The sequence below is a fragment of the Pipistrellus kuhlii genome, unplaced genomic scaffold, assembly GCF_014108245.1.
Source record: "Pipistrellus kuhlii isolate mPipKuh1 unplaced genomic scaffold, mPipKuh1.p scaffold_m20_p_1, whole genome shotgun sequence".
Lineage (NCBI taxonomy): Eukaryota > Metazoa > Chordata > Mammalia > Chiroptera > Vespertilionidae > Pipistrellus > Pipistrellus kuhlii.
The window spans coordinates 116,668,311-116,687,185 of record NW_023425404.1 but is presented as its reverse complement, the minus strand read 5'-3'; the positions used below and the strand labels follow the sequence as shown (position 1 = coordinate 116,687,185).

At 45.3% G+C, this 18,875-nt stretch overlaps 1 protein-coding gene across 3 annotated transcripts in view; it reads left to right on the top strand.

Moving 5' to 3' along the window:
* Positions 1 to 1,464: 1,464 nt before the first annotated feature.
* The window catches only part of NMT2 (N-myristoyltransferase 2), a 68,468-nt gene continuing 51,057 nt past the window's right edge, over positions 1,465 to 18,875 (top strand). Inside the window, exon 1 of one of the 3 annotated variants that reach the window (XM_045588328.1) lies at positions 1,465 to 1,690. In XM_045588328.1, the coding sequence (XP_045444284.1) occupies positions 1,581 to 1,690 (110 nt within the window). In that variant the 5' untranslated portion in view covers positions 1,465 to 1,580. The remainder of the gene's footprint in view (positions 1,691 to 18,875) is intronic. The other 2 variants (XM_036460656.2, XM_045588331.1) reach the window with 2 other exon arrangements.

Genomic DNA, 18,875 nt, shown 5'->3' with positions numbered 1-18,875 from the left:
CTCAACCAGGTTACCGTTAACCCAATTCTTCATGTTTGCGGGAATAAGCTGCAGGAAATTCAGTGATCTATATTTGTCTTTATTCTAAAGTTTGAAGCCAGAGGCCACATGCAACTTCCTACCTCATAAATAGTTGCAATTGTGAAAAGCAGTATTGTATTACTTCAGGTTTTGGCCCCATTTTGCACTTCCTATGTTCAGAACCTCAACTGGCTTAACATCAGTCAGTCATAAAAAGCTGATGGACTTTGAAATTGCTCTGTAATTTTTGTCGTTAGCTACTTCTATTGCATTGCACTTTAAGGGCATAACGTCCCTTGTTGGGGGAAACGTCATAAAATGTTCCTAATACTTTGGGGGGGAGGGGAGTCAAGTGATTTTTAAAAGTCTAATTTCCCTCATGGCGTAATTTTTGATAATTATCTTTCCATTGCCTCTGTAAAACATTCTGAGACCTTGAACACCACTCAATACTGGAAAGCAAAGGAAGGGCTGCCTGTGTACAGATGGCAACAACAAATAGGAATCTGAACTTCACTTGCCTCTTATGTGGCAATTCATGGAGTACCTGTTTTTCCTCCTCCATTTACGGGAAGACATCGTTTTAACCTAAAGTGCCACGGATTTTTGCTTGGAGGTCTAGGTCAAGAACTTCACTTGGGGAAGCCCCACTGGGCTGCTTGAAACTGCCCAATCCCCTAGTCTAATTCCTCAGCGTCTGGACAGCATCCCCATTTCCCCCCAACAGGGTTGTTGTGGTCTGAGCCAACTGTCTTCGTCCAGCGAAAACAGGGGCTGCTCCAGAGCTTTTCTGTCAAGAGTTTAAAGATTTCGAGCCTGATTGGAACAGGTGGAAAGGCTGGAAGCCCAGTTTTGACTTTTTGATTTGCTACTGTATTGGAAATTTAGCTATAGATATATGGAATTTTTAAAAAAGTGTGCATGGGGGGGGGGACAATGAAAAGATATGTACACATATAATACCTTAATAAAATAAAATAAAATAAACCTGTGTATGGTGGGTGGTGCATGGGGAATGCTTCTGGAAATCTCTTGGCACGCCCGCTCCTGAGTCAAAAATCTCTGCAGTGGTTCAAAGCGCTCGCCAACATGTATCGATGTGAAATCGCATGGCCTGTGATCCAGAAAAATGAAGACTCGCAGGATTTGACATCTGCAGGTTGCGGCATTCAAAGACCAACAGGGGGCTGAGGTGCGGGACTGGCTTGGGTTCCAGGGCTCGTGCCTGGCGCCCCGCCTCCGATTCTCATCTCACAGCCCGCCGACCTCCCCCTCACCCGTTCCCGCGGTCCCCCCCTTCGCCCTCTGCCCCGGTGTCGGCCCAGAGCTGCGCGCGAACCCCAGGCCCGCCCCCGGCGCGGTGGGCGGGGCCCGGCCGGGCAGGGCGGGCGCGGTGGGCGGGGCCTGGCCGGGCGGGGCGAGGCGGCGCGCGCTGGGCTCGGGCTCCGGCGGGAGGCGGGCGGCACTAGAGGGAGCTGCTCGCGCCGCCGCGGCCGCCGCGCTGGCCCCCACGCTCGCTCGCGGCCCCTGGCGCCGCCTCCGCAGCCCGCGCCGCCGCGATGGCGGAGGACAGCGAGTCTGCAGCCAGCCAGCAGAGCCTGGAGCTGGACGACCAGGACACTTGCGGCATAGACGGGGACAATGAGGAGGAGGCCGAGCACGCCAAAGGGTAGGCGCGCGGGGGCCTCGGGCTCCGCTCGGCGGACCCGGGGCTTGGGGCGCGGGCGGTGCCGCTTCGCTCAGAGGGGGCGGGGGTCCCCGCGTGGGTGCGCCCGGCCCGAGGCCGCGGCGAGGGCGGGTCGCGCGGCCGGCGGCGCCGGGGCGCGGGGGAGGCGAGGCCCGCGGTGGGCGGGGAGGCCGGGGCCCGGCGCGGGTCGCGGCGACGCCGCTGTCACCTGCCACGCGGCCCCCGGCCCTCGCGCGTTCCCGCCGCCGGCCCGGCCCGGTGTGTGTGTGTGTGTGTGTGTGTGTGTGTGTGTGTGTGTATGTGTGTGTGACCGAGGGAGGTGCGGCCCCGTCCCTCTATGGCGGTCCGGTTGCCGGAGTCATCGTCGTTCTCTCTTCGCTCCGGATCCTCTCCCGAAGCCCTTCCAGACCCTCCACCCCTCCTCCAGCCGCCGCCGCCGGAATAAAAGGGGACCTGCCGGCCTGCGAGTGGTGCGGACCGGCCCCCGCGCCCCTGGCAGAAAGTTGTGTTTCCCCCGAGGCTCTCGCCCCGCGCCCCGCCGGGCAGGGGGCGCCGTGGGTCCCGGCCTGGCCGCCCGCAGGGCTGCCTCGCCGAGCGCGCCCGCAGACCTGGCTGCTCAGCTCCCCGGAGCAGGTCTCTCCCCGGAACTGGAGTCGGTCTTGGGGTCGGTTCTCCTCAGACCCAGCTTGTGGACAGGCTCGGTGCGTTTTCACACCTGCCCGGGTTTCTCCTGCCTCTTCACAGGGTCGCTTTCCTCCTCCCCACAAACTCGCTTTGCTCTCCGTGGGAGAGAGGATTGCTTCCGGTTAAGGGTGGTGTGGAAGTTCTCTTTTTAGCGGCGGGGGATCATTTTAAATAAAGACTGGCGTCCTTAAATGATGGGGTGTTTGCACTACCCTTTCCCCCTGCTGGATTCAAGCTATGCGCAGGCACGGAGGAACTCTTTCGTGCTGCCCCTTATAAGATTTTGTAAACTGGTGACCGATGAAGAAGCGGGTCAGCTTAAAACCATGATATGGGAGCCCGTAGTCGCAGATGGCTTATTTATTCAGTGCATGCAGAGGATTCTTTAAATGATTGGTGATGTAAAGTGTAAAGCATTTGCATTCTATTTAACGTCTGCTTGAAGATTTATTTAAGACAGGATCTTTCACTGAGCTTTAATGTGTTCTAAATTATTAAAAGGGATCAAGAAAAGGAAAAGCTGACTAGCTATATATCCTATTTGCGGATTGCTTTTTTAAAACTTATTATATTTGCAGTGAATACTTCAGTGGCAACTGCAAGTACCCTATGCTATAATTCAAGTCTAGAATGCTTTTTTAAAAGGGGGGAAAGGAAATTCTACAGACATCTGAGACTGAGTTTTGTTTACACAATGATAGAAATTTGCCTATGATAGATATCTTAGCATACACGTTTTTGAAACAACAGCAATTGCCAGAAATGGGCCCACATGCAAATGTGGTAGATTGTCCCAAAACTTCAGCACCTGTCCATTATCTTTCTGGATTAAACCTAGGACTTTCCTTTCCCTCCTATAATTTCTGCTTATTATTCTTTTCCTTTGAAAGTTTGTTTTCTACCTCGTTGCTTATTACACAGTAAAAAATATCATCTCTATGCCTGTTGATTGGGGCCTGTCCCTAGCAGCCTTGCTCGGCTCTGTGAAGTTCCCAAATTAGCGCCCAAAATCATCTCCATGCCCTCTTCAGTTTTTAGTTTTGTACATTAGCTCATTAAATATATGTCAGCATGCTGACTCAGAATTTAGGAACACCCAGTGGACTGAAATGTTTTAACCCAGAGCAGATAATGTAGCTCTTAGCCGGAGAGATTGATATCATGGTATATAGTTTATTAAGATTATAAAGAGATTAATAAAAATCCAAGTTGCTGAGCTTGTTGGGCTGTTTTGTTTTGTTTTTAATTTAGATAAATATCTGCCAAATTTGAGGGGGAGTTAATTATGGGGTTGTTTTTTGTTTTTGTTTTTGTTTTTGGCTTATGCATTGATAGTATGACTCAATAGAAACTTAGGTGTTTTTTTTTTAAATAGCTCATGTTTATAAATATAAACATTTGAGACTCGCTTTTTCTATTTTTGGCTTCTTTATTCTCCACCAATTTAGATTAAGTGACAAGTAAAGAGCCTTTGGAGAAATGAATAGGTTTTACCTCTAGGTATAAGTCAGTACACAAAGCGGTGATTTACTAATTAGTACTGTTGTCGCCTGAAACAAGTAATTTACCCCCACAATTGAATATAATATATTTACTAGTTGTTTCAGACATATTAAGTTAAAACTAGAGCCTCAGATAAAAAGGAAATTATCACATTAGATTATTTTGTTCCCAATATATATATATTACTGTATATGCTTTTCATAGGATTTTCTTTATGAATTAAAAAGATTATTTTATTTTGGAGTAATGGTGGAAGTTCAGGAATGAAATATGATTTATGTTCAATTAAAGGCAATGATTTGTGTATTATACTTGCATCTCTTTTTATATCTTACTTTTCATGAAAAAATGTGTTCTTTGTTTAGTTTTTTTTGGCTCATCAAAGTACAAAAGGGGCATATCACTATAAAAATTCTACAAAATTCTAAAAATCATGGACAAAGGGATTGCTCATTTTAAACAGACTATCTATTGCTGAAGAAGTATAGTTTTATTATTTTCAAATAATATGCAGCAATTAAAACTAGACTAACAGAAGGGTAACTAGAATAACTCTTTAAGTAACTTGCTTTAACAATTTACAACTAGGGGAAGTAAATAGGTCTTTGTAAAGGTCATGATGAACTTGAAAACTCTCAAGCAAATTAAAAGTTCTAAGGTAATCTTGTTTAAAATACTGTTATTTCCTTAGCAAGGGCTTTCTATAGGAAAAAACTAACTTCCGTTATCTTCCTTATCCTTGCATTATTGGTATGCGTCTTCTCCATTTGTCAAATGCATTGGGCCATGGTCATTCTCTCTTATTCAGCCCACCATCCCAGGAATTACATGGTGTGTATGTAATTCTGTGATTAAACATAGTTATTGCCCAGTCACAGTGGCCCCAAATAAAAATTAGCATTTAAGTTGGTAACAAAGCCAAAACTCCTTGCTTTACCAACACTGACTTTCAGAATGTACGTTTCCAGACACATTGATGTTTTTCATCTTTTTTCCATGCACAGAGCTTCTCCTCAATATTCACACTGCAGTAGGCAACCAATCGATGTGTTTCCCTCACATCAGTGTGTCTCTCTGTCTTTCCCTCTCTCTTCCATTCTCTCTAAAAAGCAATGGAAAAAACATCTTCGGGTGAGGATTAAAACAAAAAACAGTAAAGCAAATTCAGGGTCGGGGTACATGCCCTGACCAGAATCCAACCTGGGATCCTTCAGTACGAAAGCTGAGGGACACTCTATCCACTGAGCCAAATGGGCAGCTTTACTGTTTTTATTGCTTTTCCTCTGTTCCTTGTAAACCACACCCCTCTTTTTTGAGGACTTTTTCTCATTTTTTTATTAGAATGTGTAGGTAATTTTCTGAATTCTTGTATGTTTAAAGATGCCTTTCTTTTGCTCTCACAAATTACATGGTGTGTATGTAATTCTGTGATAATTTTCCTTCAATCTCCATAAACATTGTTCTGTTATTTTTTAGCCTTTCGTAGCACAGATGTTTTTCTGCCAATCTGCTTCTCTTTCTTATATAGGAAACCTTATTCTTTTTCTTTGCTTTGATTTGTGTTTAAGTCTAGCAGCCTCTAGGATTTTCTCTCTTTCTACAACCCAAGGGTTTCCACACCCTTTTACCTTCTAGAATTGCTCTTTTCCTTAATAAGTAAACAAAATGGCTCGGGGTCATACATATTGGTGGGGATTTCTTGGGGACTGAGGTTTTCTTGGTCCTCTAGCACATCCATGCTCTTGCTAGGTCCCCCATCACTAGCTCCATGTTTTGGGCCCTTTTAGTATTTCTCCTTAGACATTACCCTGTCTAAATATAGTTAGCTGTCTTTCATTCCCTCCCCAAGAATTACTAATATAAGCTACTTGCTTTTGCACATCATTTACTGATGGTTTTGTAAATGAGGGGGAAGGTCTGATTATAGCATAGGCAGGAAACAACTTCAAATTCAACGTCAGACATCATTGTCCACTAAAGGGAATTTATTACTGCCCCCGATGGACCATCTTTTCCTGCAGTGTTCTGGGAAGTCCTCTCTCCCTCTGAGAGCAGTCTCTTAATTGTCCAAAATTAATTAACTACCTCCACTGCTCTTTTCTCAAAAAAAAAAAAAAAAAAAAAAAAAAAAGCCCCACAAAAAAACTTGAAGTGATCTGCTGTGCAGTACATTGTTACTTCTGTGCATTGTTGAGATTGACTGTGAGAAATTCTTCTCCACCTCTTTTCGAAATTCAGGGTCCAGCTCCACTGTCCTTTCTATGAAAACTCCCTTAGTCATTATAACCCAAGGTCCTCTCGCCTTTACTGAATGTATCCTTCACATGGCACCTTTCCACCAGTCACGTTCCCCTGCCCCCATCTCCCCAGTCATCTTCTAAGGCAGATCATTGTCTTACTGCAAACTAATCTGTGACTCTTAGAGATAAGTGATTTGTCCAGGGTCACATGGTTGGTAATTGGGCAACAGAGTTTTTTTGTGATTGTTATTTAATATGTATGTGTAACATCATCTACAAATGGACTCAATTTAAAGATTTTATTTTATTTATATTTTAATTTTTTTTGGGGGGGGGGCTTTAATCCTCACTCGGGGATTTTTCCCCCCATTGATTTTAGAGATAGGGGAAGAAAAAGGGGAAGAGAGAAACATCAATGTGAGAGAGACCCAGGTGCATGCCCTTGACCAGGAATCAAACCCTAGACCCTTTGGTGTTCGGGCCGATTATTGAACCACTGAGTCACATCAACCAGGGCAAGGTGTTTTATTTTAAACTAGAGGCCCAGTGCATGAAATTCATGCATGGGGGTGGGATCCCTCAGCCTGACCTGTACCCTCTCCAATCTAGGAGCTCTCAGGGGATGTCCTGCTGATGGCTTAGGTCCACTTCCTATGGTTCTCTGCTCTCTGCGGGGCCTGCCTATCCACACCATGGCGATGGACAAGCAGGTCCTGCTGGGTGCTGCCTGTGGTTGCACTTGCCTGCTCCCAGGTTGCCACGGCAACAGCCAAGCAGGCCCTGCTGTCTGCTGTCAAGCACACCCCTGGACCCACTCCCAGGCCCACCTGGAGTTGCCTGTCTGGCCCTGCCTGGCTCCCCGGGCCCGGCAGCAGCTGTGGCCACTGCAGGTCTGGCCCTGCCTTCTTCTCTGTCCCTTGAAGCAGCCTCGGTGGCTGCTGACCAGGCCTTCCCCCAGTGCAGGTGCGTGGAGGCCCCGGCCGTCCCACCCCCAACACTGTGTGCGTAGCCTTCTCCTGTCTGGTTGACTGGTTATGGCATCCCAGTCAATTGGCATATTTCTCTATTATGTAGAGAATATGTACTAGAGGCCCGGTGCACGAATTCGTGCACCTGTGGTGTCCCCCGGCCTGGCCTGCAGGATTAGGCCAAAACCAGCTCTCCAACATCCCCCAAGGGGTCATGGATTGCAAGAGGGGGCCGCCAAGCTGAAGGACCCCACTGGTACACAGTTGGGGCCCGGGAGGGACCATGGGAAGGCTCCAGGACATGTCTGGCCCGTCTCGCTCAGTCCTGATCGGCCATACCCCAGCAGCAAGCTAACCTACTGGTTGGAGCATCTGCCCCCTGGTGGTCAATGAACTTCATAGAGAGCGGTTGAGTGGCCTTAGCATATCATTAGCTTATTGTGCTTTGATTGGTTGAATGGCCAACCAGATGACTGGACTCTTGCATATTAGGCTTTTATTATCTATCTATCTACCTATCTATCTATTAGGCTTTTATTATCTATCTATCTACCTATCTATCTATTAGGCTTTTATTATCTATCTATATCTATCTATTAGGCTTTTATTATCTATATCTATCTATCTACCTACCTATCTATCTATCTAAAATAGTCAGGATTGTAACATCCACAATGACCGAAGGCTTGGCCATGCCAGGCTAGGGAGCTGAGGGAGTGTGAGTTGATCAATCAGGGGTAGTGGTGATTGGCGAGCTGCTGAAAGTCAGACCTCTTGGTCCCTCCTCCCAGCCCTCAGACTCCAATCAATCAGTGGTGGAGGCAGGGCGGAACTGGGAACTGGCTTCCTTAGTAGTCCTCTAGGTTCAATCTCAAGAAGACAGGCCAGGCACCAATGAACCAGCACTGCCGGCTTCCTGGAACTTGGCCTCGGGCACTGTGACTGCTTCCCCTCCCTAGATGCTCCACAAGGTCACTTGAGCTCACACCACTCCAGACCAAGTGTGATCACTGCACATAGAAAAAATATAAAAAATTAAAAACCAATAACCAAGAGCCCACCTCTATAAACTCATGGGAGTCTCTGAGCACTGGGCACCCAACTATTTTAGGGGTTTCAGGTGAGTGGGGGACACAGAGGGGTCAGGAAACCTCCTGGAGGCTGGGCAGTAGGTCTGATCGAGGATCCATCCATCCTGCCAACAGCCACCTCCGCGGAGAATGGGAGAACAAAGGGAGGGGGCGGTCTGCAAACCCCAGAGGGAATCCAGGGCCCCAGGTACTCTGCTCCACCTGCTGACACTGTGGCTATGAGGGCACTGCAGCAGCCAACCAGCCTGTCCCATCCCCAACCCCCACCCCACCTGCTGGTTGCAGACACAGGAAGCACCTCTTCTGAGGGGAGATGCCCACCAAGTATACAGAAGACACTCAGCCAGGAGCCCCTACAGGTTGTGTTTGCACCTTCATGCTGTCCTCCTCCTCCCCCACCACAATGCTGATTCAGAAACACCCACATGCTGACCACCCACACAGAAAACAGTGTGTGACAAACATGTCCCCCAGATGCCTGAATCCGCTTCAAAAGGATGAAGCTACAGACCCGGAGTGGGAAGAGGGACTGAGACAGAAGGTCTGGGAAAAGCAGGGCTGCCCCACCCTGCTCCTCGGCCCCTCCGTGTGTACAGCACCGGCATCGCCACCCTTGGGCGGAGGCCTATGCAGGAGTGAAGAACTGTGGCTGTGCCTGTGGCTGCGCTCGGCCTCCTGCCCTCGTGGATAAGCAGGAAACATATTTATGTGCCAGAACCTAAAACCATCTTTATCGGTAACAGAGCAAATAATGCAAGACCTACACGTGTTTCTAAACAGGACTCTGTCTGGCTGCATGTGAACCCAGAGGCTGCAAAGGCTTCTCTCTCAAACAAAGGCAACCTGGAGAGGTCTAACGGGAAAGGAGACACAAATAAAACAAAATAGCAACAAGCTCTGAAGCTGCTGCCACTGCTGTCAAATCCTCCTCACAGAGGTGATGTCAGAGCCTGTCTCCCCATGCGTGGGACAGCCGAGCTGCTGGCACCTGCCTTATCTACCCATGGCTACTTTCAACCTCCTGCCAGCTCCTGGACGCTGGTGGGCTTGTGGATTGAGGCTTCTGTGTTAAAGCAACCCTGTTGGTGTAGCTTAGACACGTGTGTTTTGTTTTTTTTTTTTTTTATAAGAAAAATCAAAGACTTAAATTAACCCATAACATCCCTTCCCGAATGTGTTTTTAACTGTTCTGAGATCACGCTCCCAGCCTTGGTGACTCTCACTTGCCTGATGCAAAGACTGACCCAGGTTTCATGGAGACTGAACCCTCAGCCTAGAGCAGGCCGGGAGAGAAAAGCAGAGTCTGATCACAGCCCCATGGCAGTCGGTGCTGCGTCAGCATGGCGGAAGTCAGGCCTGCAGTTAATTAACATAGGGTCAATTAACATTAAGTGAACTTAGGGCTAATTCATATCTCTTTGAGAGGAGTTGAGAATATAAAGTACAGAGTATATCAATTATTTCACATAAAACTCTTTTCAACTAAGATAATTTTATTTATTTAAAATGTATCTTTATTGTTGAAAGTAGTACAGATATCCCTTTGTTTTAGATTTTTTTTTTCCTTCCCATTGATCTTCTCCACCCTGCACCCACCCCTTCCCTACCTTCGCCAGATTATTGTCTGTGTCCATGGGCTATTCCTATCTAATACATAAAAATCTAGAAAGATTTAGAGAAAATAAAAGATATGCCAGGTAAATATTGAACAGAAGAGCTGAAGTTGCTGCATGAATTCTAGTTACAGGCTTGAAGCCAAAATACATGAGATAAAGTTAGACATTATGATATAATAAAAGGTTCCTTTCACTAAAGAGTTAAGTGAAACTTTGTTCTTGATGACTTATACACAGAACAGTGTGAGGGTTCAGAATGAGGCTCACCAAGATGTGTCTCAGTGGTATGCAGATTTTTGAGCGAAGGACAATTTTAGCTTCAGGCTCAAGTGAAAATTCTGCCCCTCTCTTTACCTAAAAAAATTGAATTAGAGGCTTTGCCTAGAATAACACATTATCCTATATAATAAAAGGCTAATATACAAATCAACTGAACAGCAGAATGACTGGTAGCTATGACACGCACTGACCACCAGGGGGCAGATGTTCAATGCAGTAGCTGTTCCCTGGTGGTCAGTGTGCTCCCACAGGGGAGCACCGCTCAGCCAGAAGCCGGACTCATTGCTGACTAGCGCAGCAGTGGTGGTGGCAGCCTCTCCCGCCTCCGTGGCAATGCTAAGGATGTCTGACTGATGGCTTAGGCCTGTCAGACATCCCCTGAGGGCTCCCGGACTACGAGAAGGTGAAGTCTGGGCTGAGGGGCCCCCTCCTCCAAGTGCACAAATTTTGTGCACCTGGCCTCTAGTATAGGATAAATAGTTTACCTCAAAATAAAGTATGGTAGATCTGTATTAGATTTAGAATTGGGACCAGCAATCCACAACTTCAGGGTCTACCTATCTCTCTAGCGTTTTTCTGTTAACTGCTGATTGCCTGAAGACTGTTCCTTGGTTCACATTCTGCAGAAAGGACCTCATTGGTTTCTGGGCAGCAAGGCATGGTCCAGTCAGCTGTGTTGGAGGGCAGGAAGGTGGAGGGAGGGGACTTTCGTGTGGTACAACAAGGCCATTTAGGCCACACCTGTAGTGAGGTCTGTAGTCAAAGTAGTTATCACAGAAGGAGATAGTAAACAATGCTGTCATCTCAGAACATGAGCGTTTGTCTACCTGTCTACTTACAGGTAGACTGTGGGCACAGAGACTCCTCTCTTGGCAGTAGCTGGTACATTGCAATCTCCCATTCTTGCAGCATCTTATACTTTGCACATTGGTGGCTTAATAAAGATTTGTTGTATGTATTCCAGGGGTTCATTGTCCTTGTTGACAAATTGATTTCTAATTTTAAAAAATTTCTCTCTGGGTGCATTAGGAATATATGAAGGATTTTCTTTTTCTAATTGAAATTACTTGGACTGTAGAGTTTTGGATTGTATATTTCCTATAATGTATAGGACCCAGCATGGTAAAATAATAGTTTTATAAACTCCTGGTTTGTGCTTCCTACTTTGTGTATCCAGTTTTTCTTAATGAGTCACTAGAGGCCCAGTGCATGAATTTGTGCACAGGCCCGGTGCGGGGGATGGGTCACAGGTGGCTGGCTGGCCAGCCCCGCCCTCTGGTCAACCTCCTGGTCGAACTCCCAGACGTAGGGACAATTTGCATATTAGCCTTTTATTATATAGGATTACAACAGATGGGGAGACTGAGGCTTATTCAAGTTTAAATAATCTATGCAGACCACATCTCAGATTCAAACTTAGATCTTGGGCCTTTCACTGACTGTAAATTCTTGCCTTTGTAATAAACTACATGGTCTCATTGACCATAAATAAAATAGAGTAGTTTGTTTGATAATGTTTCAAGGTTATCTCCCCATAAGTCCTAGATTGCCAACTTGAGTGCCTCTGGAGCAAAATTCATCAGTGTAATGGGTACACTAATGTCAATGAATTTAAAATAAATGAATAAGTTTTCTTGTTTTAAAAAATATTGCAGCTTGACCCAGCGGTTGTCAGCTGTCCAGGCTAGTGTGATGCCTTGGATGGTGTAAAAAAGAAAAAGAAAAAAATATTGCAGCTTGATTAGAGAACCGTTTTAAGTGTCCCTTCGGGTCTCTTAAAGCAGTGTTTTTCAACCTTTTTTGGGCAAAGGCACACTTGTTTCATGAAAAAAATCACGAGGCACACCATTAGAAAATGTTAAAAAATTTAACTCTGTGCCTATATTGACTATATATAAAGTAATTCTCTTGAATAGGAATCAAATAAACACAAAGAAAGTATTTTATAATTACTTTATTATGAAATATTAAGTAAACAAAATAGTGAAAAATTATAAAATTCTTATCTTGTCTGCACCTACGGCACACCAGGCAACATCGTGTGCCGCGGAACAGCGGTTGAAAAACGCTGTCTTAAAGGACTACTTTTAATTATAGCATCAGTACAATTTGCGGTGAGATCTCCTTTCTTTCCCGGGTGTCTCATCTCCTTTTTGGATCAGGTTTAGTAGCTGCCCAAGTGTAGTAGCCTCATGCATATCAGCATCGTTTTCCTGGTGTCTCCTTCCCCCAGCACTGCAATCATGTAGGCCTCTACAGTGCCAGTTTCCTGTAAGAAGCAAATGGGCGGGGGAATGTGGTGTTGAGCATATCTGAATGACAGCACTTCTAGAGGAAACCTGTGCAGCAAGCAGGTACCCAGCTCTCATGTCCAGCCTGTTTAGCACTTGAGATGGGTGGGTAATGCTTTTCTTTTAAAATTTTTATTTTTCAATTACAGCTAACATTCAATAGCCTATGTAATAAAAGAGTAATATGAAGATTGACCATCACTCCAACACAAGATGGCTGACCCATGTGATCAAAGATCCTGTCCCCATGTGAACACAGATGGCCACCACAAGATGGCCAGTAGGGTAGGGCAGTTGGGAGGCACCAGGCCTGCAAGGGAGGGTAGTTGGAGGCAATCAACCCTGCAGGGGAGGGCTGTTAGGGGTGGCCAGGCCTGCAGAGGAGGGAAGTTGGAAACAAACAGGCTGTCAGGGGAGCAGTTAGACATCAATCAGGCTGGCAGGAGAGTGGTTAGGCAGAAGTGATTAGGGGCAATCAGGAAGGCAGGCAGGCGAGCAGTTGGGAGCCAGCAGTAATGGATTGTGAGAGGGATGTCCGACTGCCCATCTCACAATTTAACATCCGTCGAGGTGTCCCATATTGGAGAGAGTGCAGGCTGGAATGAGGGACACTCCCCTACCCCATGCATGAATTTCATAGTTATTTTATATTATTTTCAGGTGTACACCATGGTGGTTAGACAATTATATAATTTACAAAGTGGTTCCCCCCAATATTTTCAGTACCCAGCTAGTACCATACATAGTAGTTATTACATTATTGTTGAGTGCTTTTGAGTCCCTATAACTTAGTGGCCTGTCATGCTCTTCCAGCTGCAGAAGAAATTGCAGGGCACTCAGTGGGGTCCCTTATTGACTTGGGATTTAATTTTATAGTTTGTTTTATTAGCACATTGGGCTCTGTTACTGGCTTCATATACACACATCAGGGAAATATGGGCTCCTTTATTCTCACAGCTGTGTTCACTCAGTGTTCAAGTTCATGTAGTTCCTTCTGAGATAAAGGTGGTGATTTATTTAATATGATAATTTCCCACTGCATCTTCTTTCTCTTTTTTTTATGATGGGGTGCGGAGAGAGTAATAATTGTGTTTCACTACCCTCTGGGAATTGATTAACATTTTATGGAAAATGAAGAAAGAACCAGTGAATGAATTTTGTTTTCCCAAATGTAATTGTTTTTTAAAATCTTTTTGCAAAAGCACATCATTTTAAATATAGAGTGTTAGACTGTATCCTCAAGGAAAAAGACAATGCCGTGTCTATTCATATGTACATTTTCCTTTTTCACATATTTACAAAACTGCAGATACACCATTCCTATTGTCTTGGAAGTTCGTATTTGTCATTCGGTATACCTTGAACAATTTTCCAAGGCATTGCAAAGCCCTCTTCTGATCATGTGAAATTGCTGGCCAGTCCATCTGTGGCTCTATAGAGAGGATCATCATTTGCTTAGGTAGCTATTGTTGGGCCCCTTCTCCAAAGCAACCCCGTTTTCCCCTGGAACATGGAGTGTCTTTCTCCTCCTTCCCACTGGCTAGAGTGTGCATGCATTGGGAAGTCACTGTGGACCCAGGAGCCCAGCCATTTCCTGGGATGGCCAAGAGCAAGGTAGAGAGAGCCTGGCTCATCTTCTTTTTGCAGAATCCCCCATGAGGGAAACTGATACTTTTCTATGAAACAATTAAAATTAAGCTCCTGTGTCAGATGTTGCTGTTATTTTGGGACTCTACTACTCACAGCCCGACCTGTATGCTAAATAATATTACATCTGAATATTAGCTTTGGCTTTATCGACACCTTAATTTTTAAATTATTTTTGAATAGGTAGTATGAGCATATGGTACAAAATTCAAAAGGCACAAAAGGGTATCCAGTATAAAGTAACTCTCTCTCACCACTGAGTTTCCCTCCCATAGCAGCTATTTTTTAAAAAAAATATATTTCACTGATTTTTTACAGAGAGGAAAGGAGAGGGATAGAGAGTCAGAAACATCAATGAGAGAGAAACATTGATCATCTGCCTCCTGCACACCCCCTACTGGGGATATGCATGCAACCAAGGTACATGCCCTTGACTAGAATTGAACCTGTGACCCTTCAGTCCACAGGCCAACGCTCCATCCACTGAGCCAAACCCGTTAGGGCCATATGCAGCTATTCTTGCCAGTTTTTGGCTTGTCTTCTGGTGGTGGTCTCTACATAACCAGGGTCACATGTGCAAGCGCACTTGTGCTTGCACATGCATTCAATGTTCCATTGCTGCTCTTCAGTTTTTCACTTAAAGTGTATATTGGAAGTCATTATCTATATATCAAACCGTATAGACAGACCTCATTTTTAAAAGCTGAATATTATATTGTTGAATAGTTGTACCATTATTTTTAATCTGCCCGTTTTCACATTATGAAGTTACTTCCAATTTTTTTGTCCTAATAAAACAGTGCTGAAATTAATATCCTTGAATGTATATCACTTCTCCAGAATATTTCTTTTTAAATTTCAGAATATTTATTAATATCTTATTTATTTTTAATCCTCACCCAAGGATTTTTTCCATTGATTTTTAGAGAGTGGAGAGAGAAGGGAAAGAGGGGGAGAGGGAGGAAGAGATAAAGACATCCATTGATTGCTTCCCACAGGCACCCTGATTGCGGCCCAGGATCCAATCTGCAACCAAAGTATGTGTCCTTGACTGGGAATTGAACCGAAGACCCTTTGATCTGAGGTTGTACGCTTTAATCACTGAGCACAACTGGCCAGGGCCCATTTCTTAATATTTTAAAATCTTTTCCAGCTAACAAGTTTTAGGGAGGCAGTGCAATATGTTGAAATGAGTAGTAAGGCTGGAGGCAGGAACCTCTGCCACTAACCTTCAGTCTGATTTTAGAATAGTCACTTAACCTCTCTTTATACATGTCTTCATTAGTGAATTGAAGAGTTTGCCTCTCAAAGTCCTATGATTTAACTAGAGGGTCCTATGATTTAACTAGAGGCCCTATGCATGAAAATTCGTGCAAGAGTAGGCCTTCCTTTCCCTGGTTGTTGGCACCAGCTTCCCTCTGGCACCCGGGCTTCCCTCCTCCAGCTGCCTGCAGGCACCCAGGACCTGGGTTGCTTCCCTCTTCAGCTGCCTACAGATACCTTGGGACCCTGGTGGGCTTCCCTCGGGCCACCTGCAGGCACCCAGGACCCAGACTGGCTTCCCTCTGGCCCTGGTTTCATCAGGAGGGACATCCAGAATGACATCTGCTCTAGTTAGCATATTACCCTTTTATTATTATAGACTAGAGGGCCAGTGCACGGATTTGTGCATGGGTTGGGTCCAGCCAGCCTGGCCCCAGATAGGGAAGATTGGGGCTGGGCCTGTCAGGAGGAGGAGATGGTGGGAGGGTGGTCAGCTGGCCCACTCCAATTGGGGCCCGATCAGAGCTAGGCTGGCTGGGGGAAGGGGCTGGCTAGGAGAAGGGGTGATTGGATGGCAGGCTGTGCCCCTGATTGGGATTGCGGGGGGACGATTTGGGGTGGGACTGGCCATGGGGAGGGACTGTGGGCAGTGGGCCGGCCATCCCTGCCCCCAAATGGGGTAGGGGTTGCCAACTGGGGGCCAGCAGCCTTGAGGGAGGGGCCATGGATGGTTGGCCAGCTGGCCCTGCCTCTGATCAGGGTGGGGGAGCCGATCTGGGGTGGGGCTGGGTGGGAGAAGGGGCTGCAAGGTTGGCCAACCAGTCCCTACCCCCTGATCTGGCCAGTTCTCTGGCCACAGTGGGCATATAGCGACTGGTTGTTATGGTCATTATGGCCATTACGGTTGCTGGCTTTTTATATATATAGATAAGTACATACTTTGTCCTGGGCCCAATGCCTATCCTCAGGGATAACAGAGGCTGTGAAGAAACTGGGTTGAACAGTCAGTACACAAGCCCATGGGTGGACCATACACCTTGTGCCTCAGGTGCCCATCATGCCCCATTGCTCTTCTGGGATTAATTTTCTGCTGTCACAGCCCAGGGGTAAGAGGGAAAAGATAAATGTTGGCAAGAGAGATCCCAGTCCTGCCTTCTCTCTTGGCTTGTCCCAAGTTTAAGCTATCCCTTGAAGGCATCATCAGCCCATTTCTCTGAGTTCTGGTATGTTTCTGTCGTTGTCTCTTTACCGTCCCAAAATAGACAGTGACCTTTAACCCCTTCTGGATTTGCAAGGTCATATCCTTTTATTTTGGAAAACTCCAGATTCACCTCTAAGATTGTCATTGAAAAGTACTCTCTGCACAACCTCACCTTTGCCTGTCACCCTTTACTTTGCTTGTTTTCTTTCTTCTGACCTTTGTTCTTGGTCACATGTTATAGACTTACCTCTCAGTCCCTCTCATGCATTATCCTGTTTTCTCTCTTCTTATTATTCTCTACTTCCTCTGAGCCATCTGTCCCTAGAATCCCTTAGCCTGCATATGCTATGGATCTGTTCTGAGTTAGTAATTGACCATTATCTTATTGCTTATTGCAGTCTCAAAGATTTAACTGCCTGAGATGGCATTGTTCCTTCTATACCATTCATAGCTTGCCCCTTATCTCCTTCACAGGATTTTTCGGGGGTGAGGGAGAAAGCATTTTTTGTTTTTGCTACATTACATTCTGTAACTAAAAGGATTTTTATTTAAATGTGGAACATTTCTTTAATGAAAGAATTGACTAGATCCATGATAAGCATTGGGATATACAAAAGAGGAAGGAGGGAGGGAGGAGACAAATTAATTGGTTGCTTCCCAATCGATGAAATGAAAATTAGATATACAAGAAACTTAGAAAAACATTTGTGAGTATGAGTGATTAAAGGTTGTAGGAAATAGGGTAATTTTATACTGGATTATCATGAAGGATATACTCTGCCAATTCCCTCAAACTTTTATTTTTTTAATTGAGTTTTCTAATCGTTTTGTTCATCATTTCACCTTTAGAAAGCAGTTTTACTAAAGAGGCAAATAAGTAAGCCTTTAAGAAATTAGTTAGTTAAATAATTGAACAATTCATATTTAGTCTTTCAATTATATATGTGCTGATTTTAAAGATTCATAACAAATCTCTGGCATTTAAAATAAGTCCTCCTCTATTTTGATCTAGGACAATCTGCAAAGACAGGTCTTCACAAACTAAACTTCACACTAGATTAGTTTCTGGCCAATGAGTCTTGATCATATTTTATTATGATTTAACATTAACTCACTAGAATTGGGCTTTTAGGGTGCATTCATTTGTTTGTTGGTAATGGAATAATCAAGGAAGGAGAAGTCTAATGAGATATAACATATCCCATATTTAGATTATTATAAGAGTGGAAAGAATTGAAAACTTGGAAACAGCTCAGTATCTCAGAGGGGGATTACCGTGTTTCCCCGAAAATAAGACCTAGCGCATGGAAAGATAAGACATGCCCTGAAAATAAGATCTAGCGTAACTTTGGGAGAAAAAATTAATATAAGACACCGTCTTATTTTCAGGGAAACAGGGTAGTTAACAAAGTGTAGATCAGAAGCCAGCCAATAGAGTCATCCAGGTTCTACTCCAGCCAAGCCAGAATTGAATCCAGGCCTTCTGGTTCAGCCACTGTCCTGAGGCACCCTCTGTTCCTGACATCCATGTAAATATTGAAGTTGTTGGCATGACCACTGCCCAATGCTTCAGTCTCAGTAGCTGCACCTGCCGCTTTGCTGATCTTTATAATGATAAAGGTCATTATCAGGTTCCAGCCCTCACTGGCCATAAACTATAGGGCATCTTTGAGCTCTGAGCCTTCCAATGGCTTTTCTAGGACTTTCTGCTTTGACCAGAGATGTGGCTTCTAAGAGATTCTGACAGATGTTTTCTATATCAAGATCAGAAGGAGAAGGGCCATGCTGAGAAAGGGGTGAAGCTACCCAACCTACGAAACAGTTGAAATCTTACTTTAGGTCAGGCCATACTGAAGCAGGTGCTGGCAGCTGGCAGCTTTGCTTCTTACTCTGGGTTGTGCATTACTCTGGGTTTGGGAAGAAGAAGGTTGAAGAAGTTATTACTAGAATTGCAAAGATGAGCCAGTGACAGAAACTCTAATTTCTTCAAGAACCTGAACTGCAAGTAGAATCCATTATTGAATTGAGTGACTACCTGATCAACTTGTGTAAGATGGGTGCCCCTGACCCAGCATGAGGACAGGCTTGTGGCCGGTACATGGGAGAAATTGTGCCTTGGCCAGATCCCCACAGCTGTATGTATGTGAATTCTCTTCTGTGGTGCACCTTTGAGTTACCTCTGCCGTTTTAAATCTTTTTTAAACAATAGTTTATTGATTTTGAGAGAGAGGGGGGGGAAGGGAGAGAAGCATCAATGTGGGAGCACAATATTGATTGGCTGTCTCCTGCACACCCCCCACTGGGGATCAAGCTCACAATCTGGGTATGTGCCCTGACATGCAGCCAACTGGACCACACTGGGCTGGCCAGGGCTAGGCTGAAGG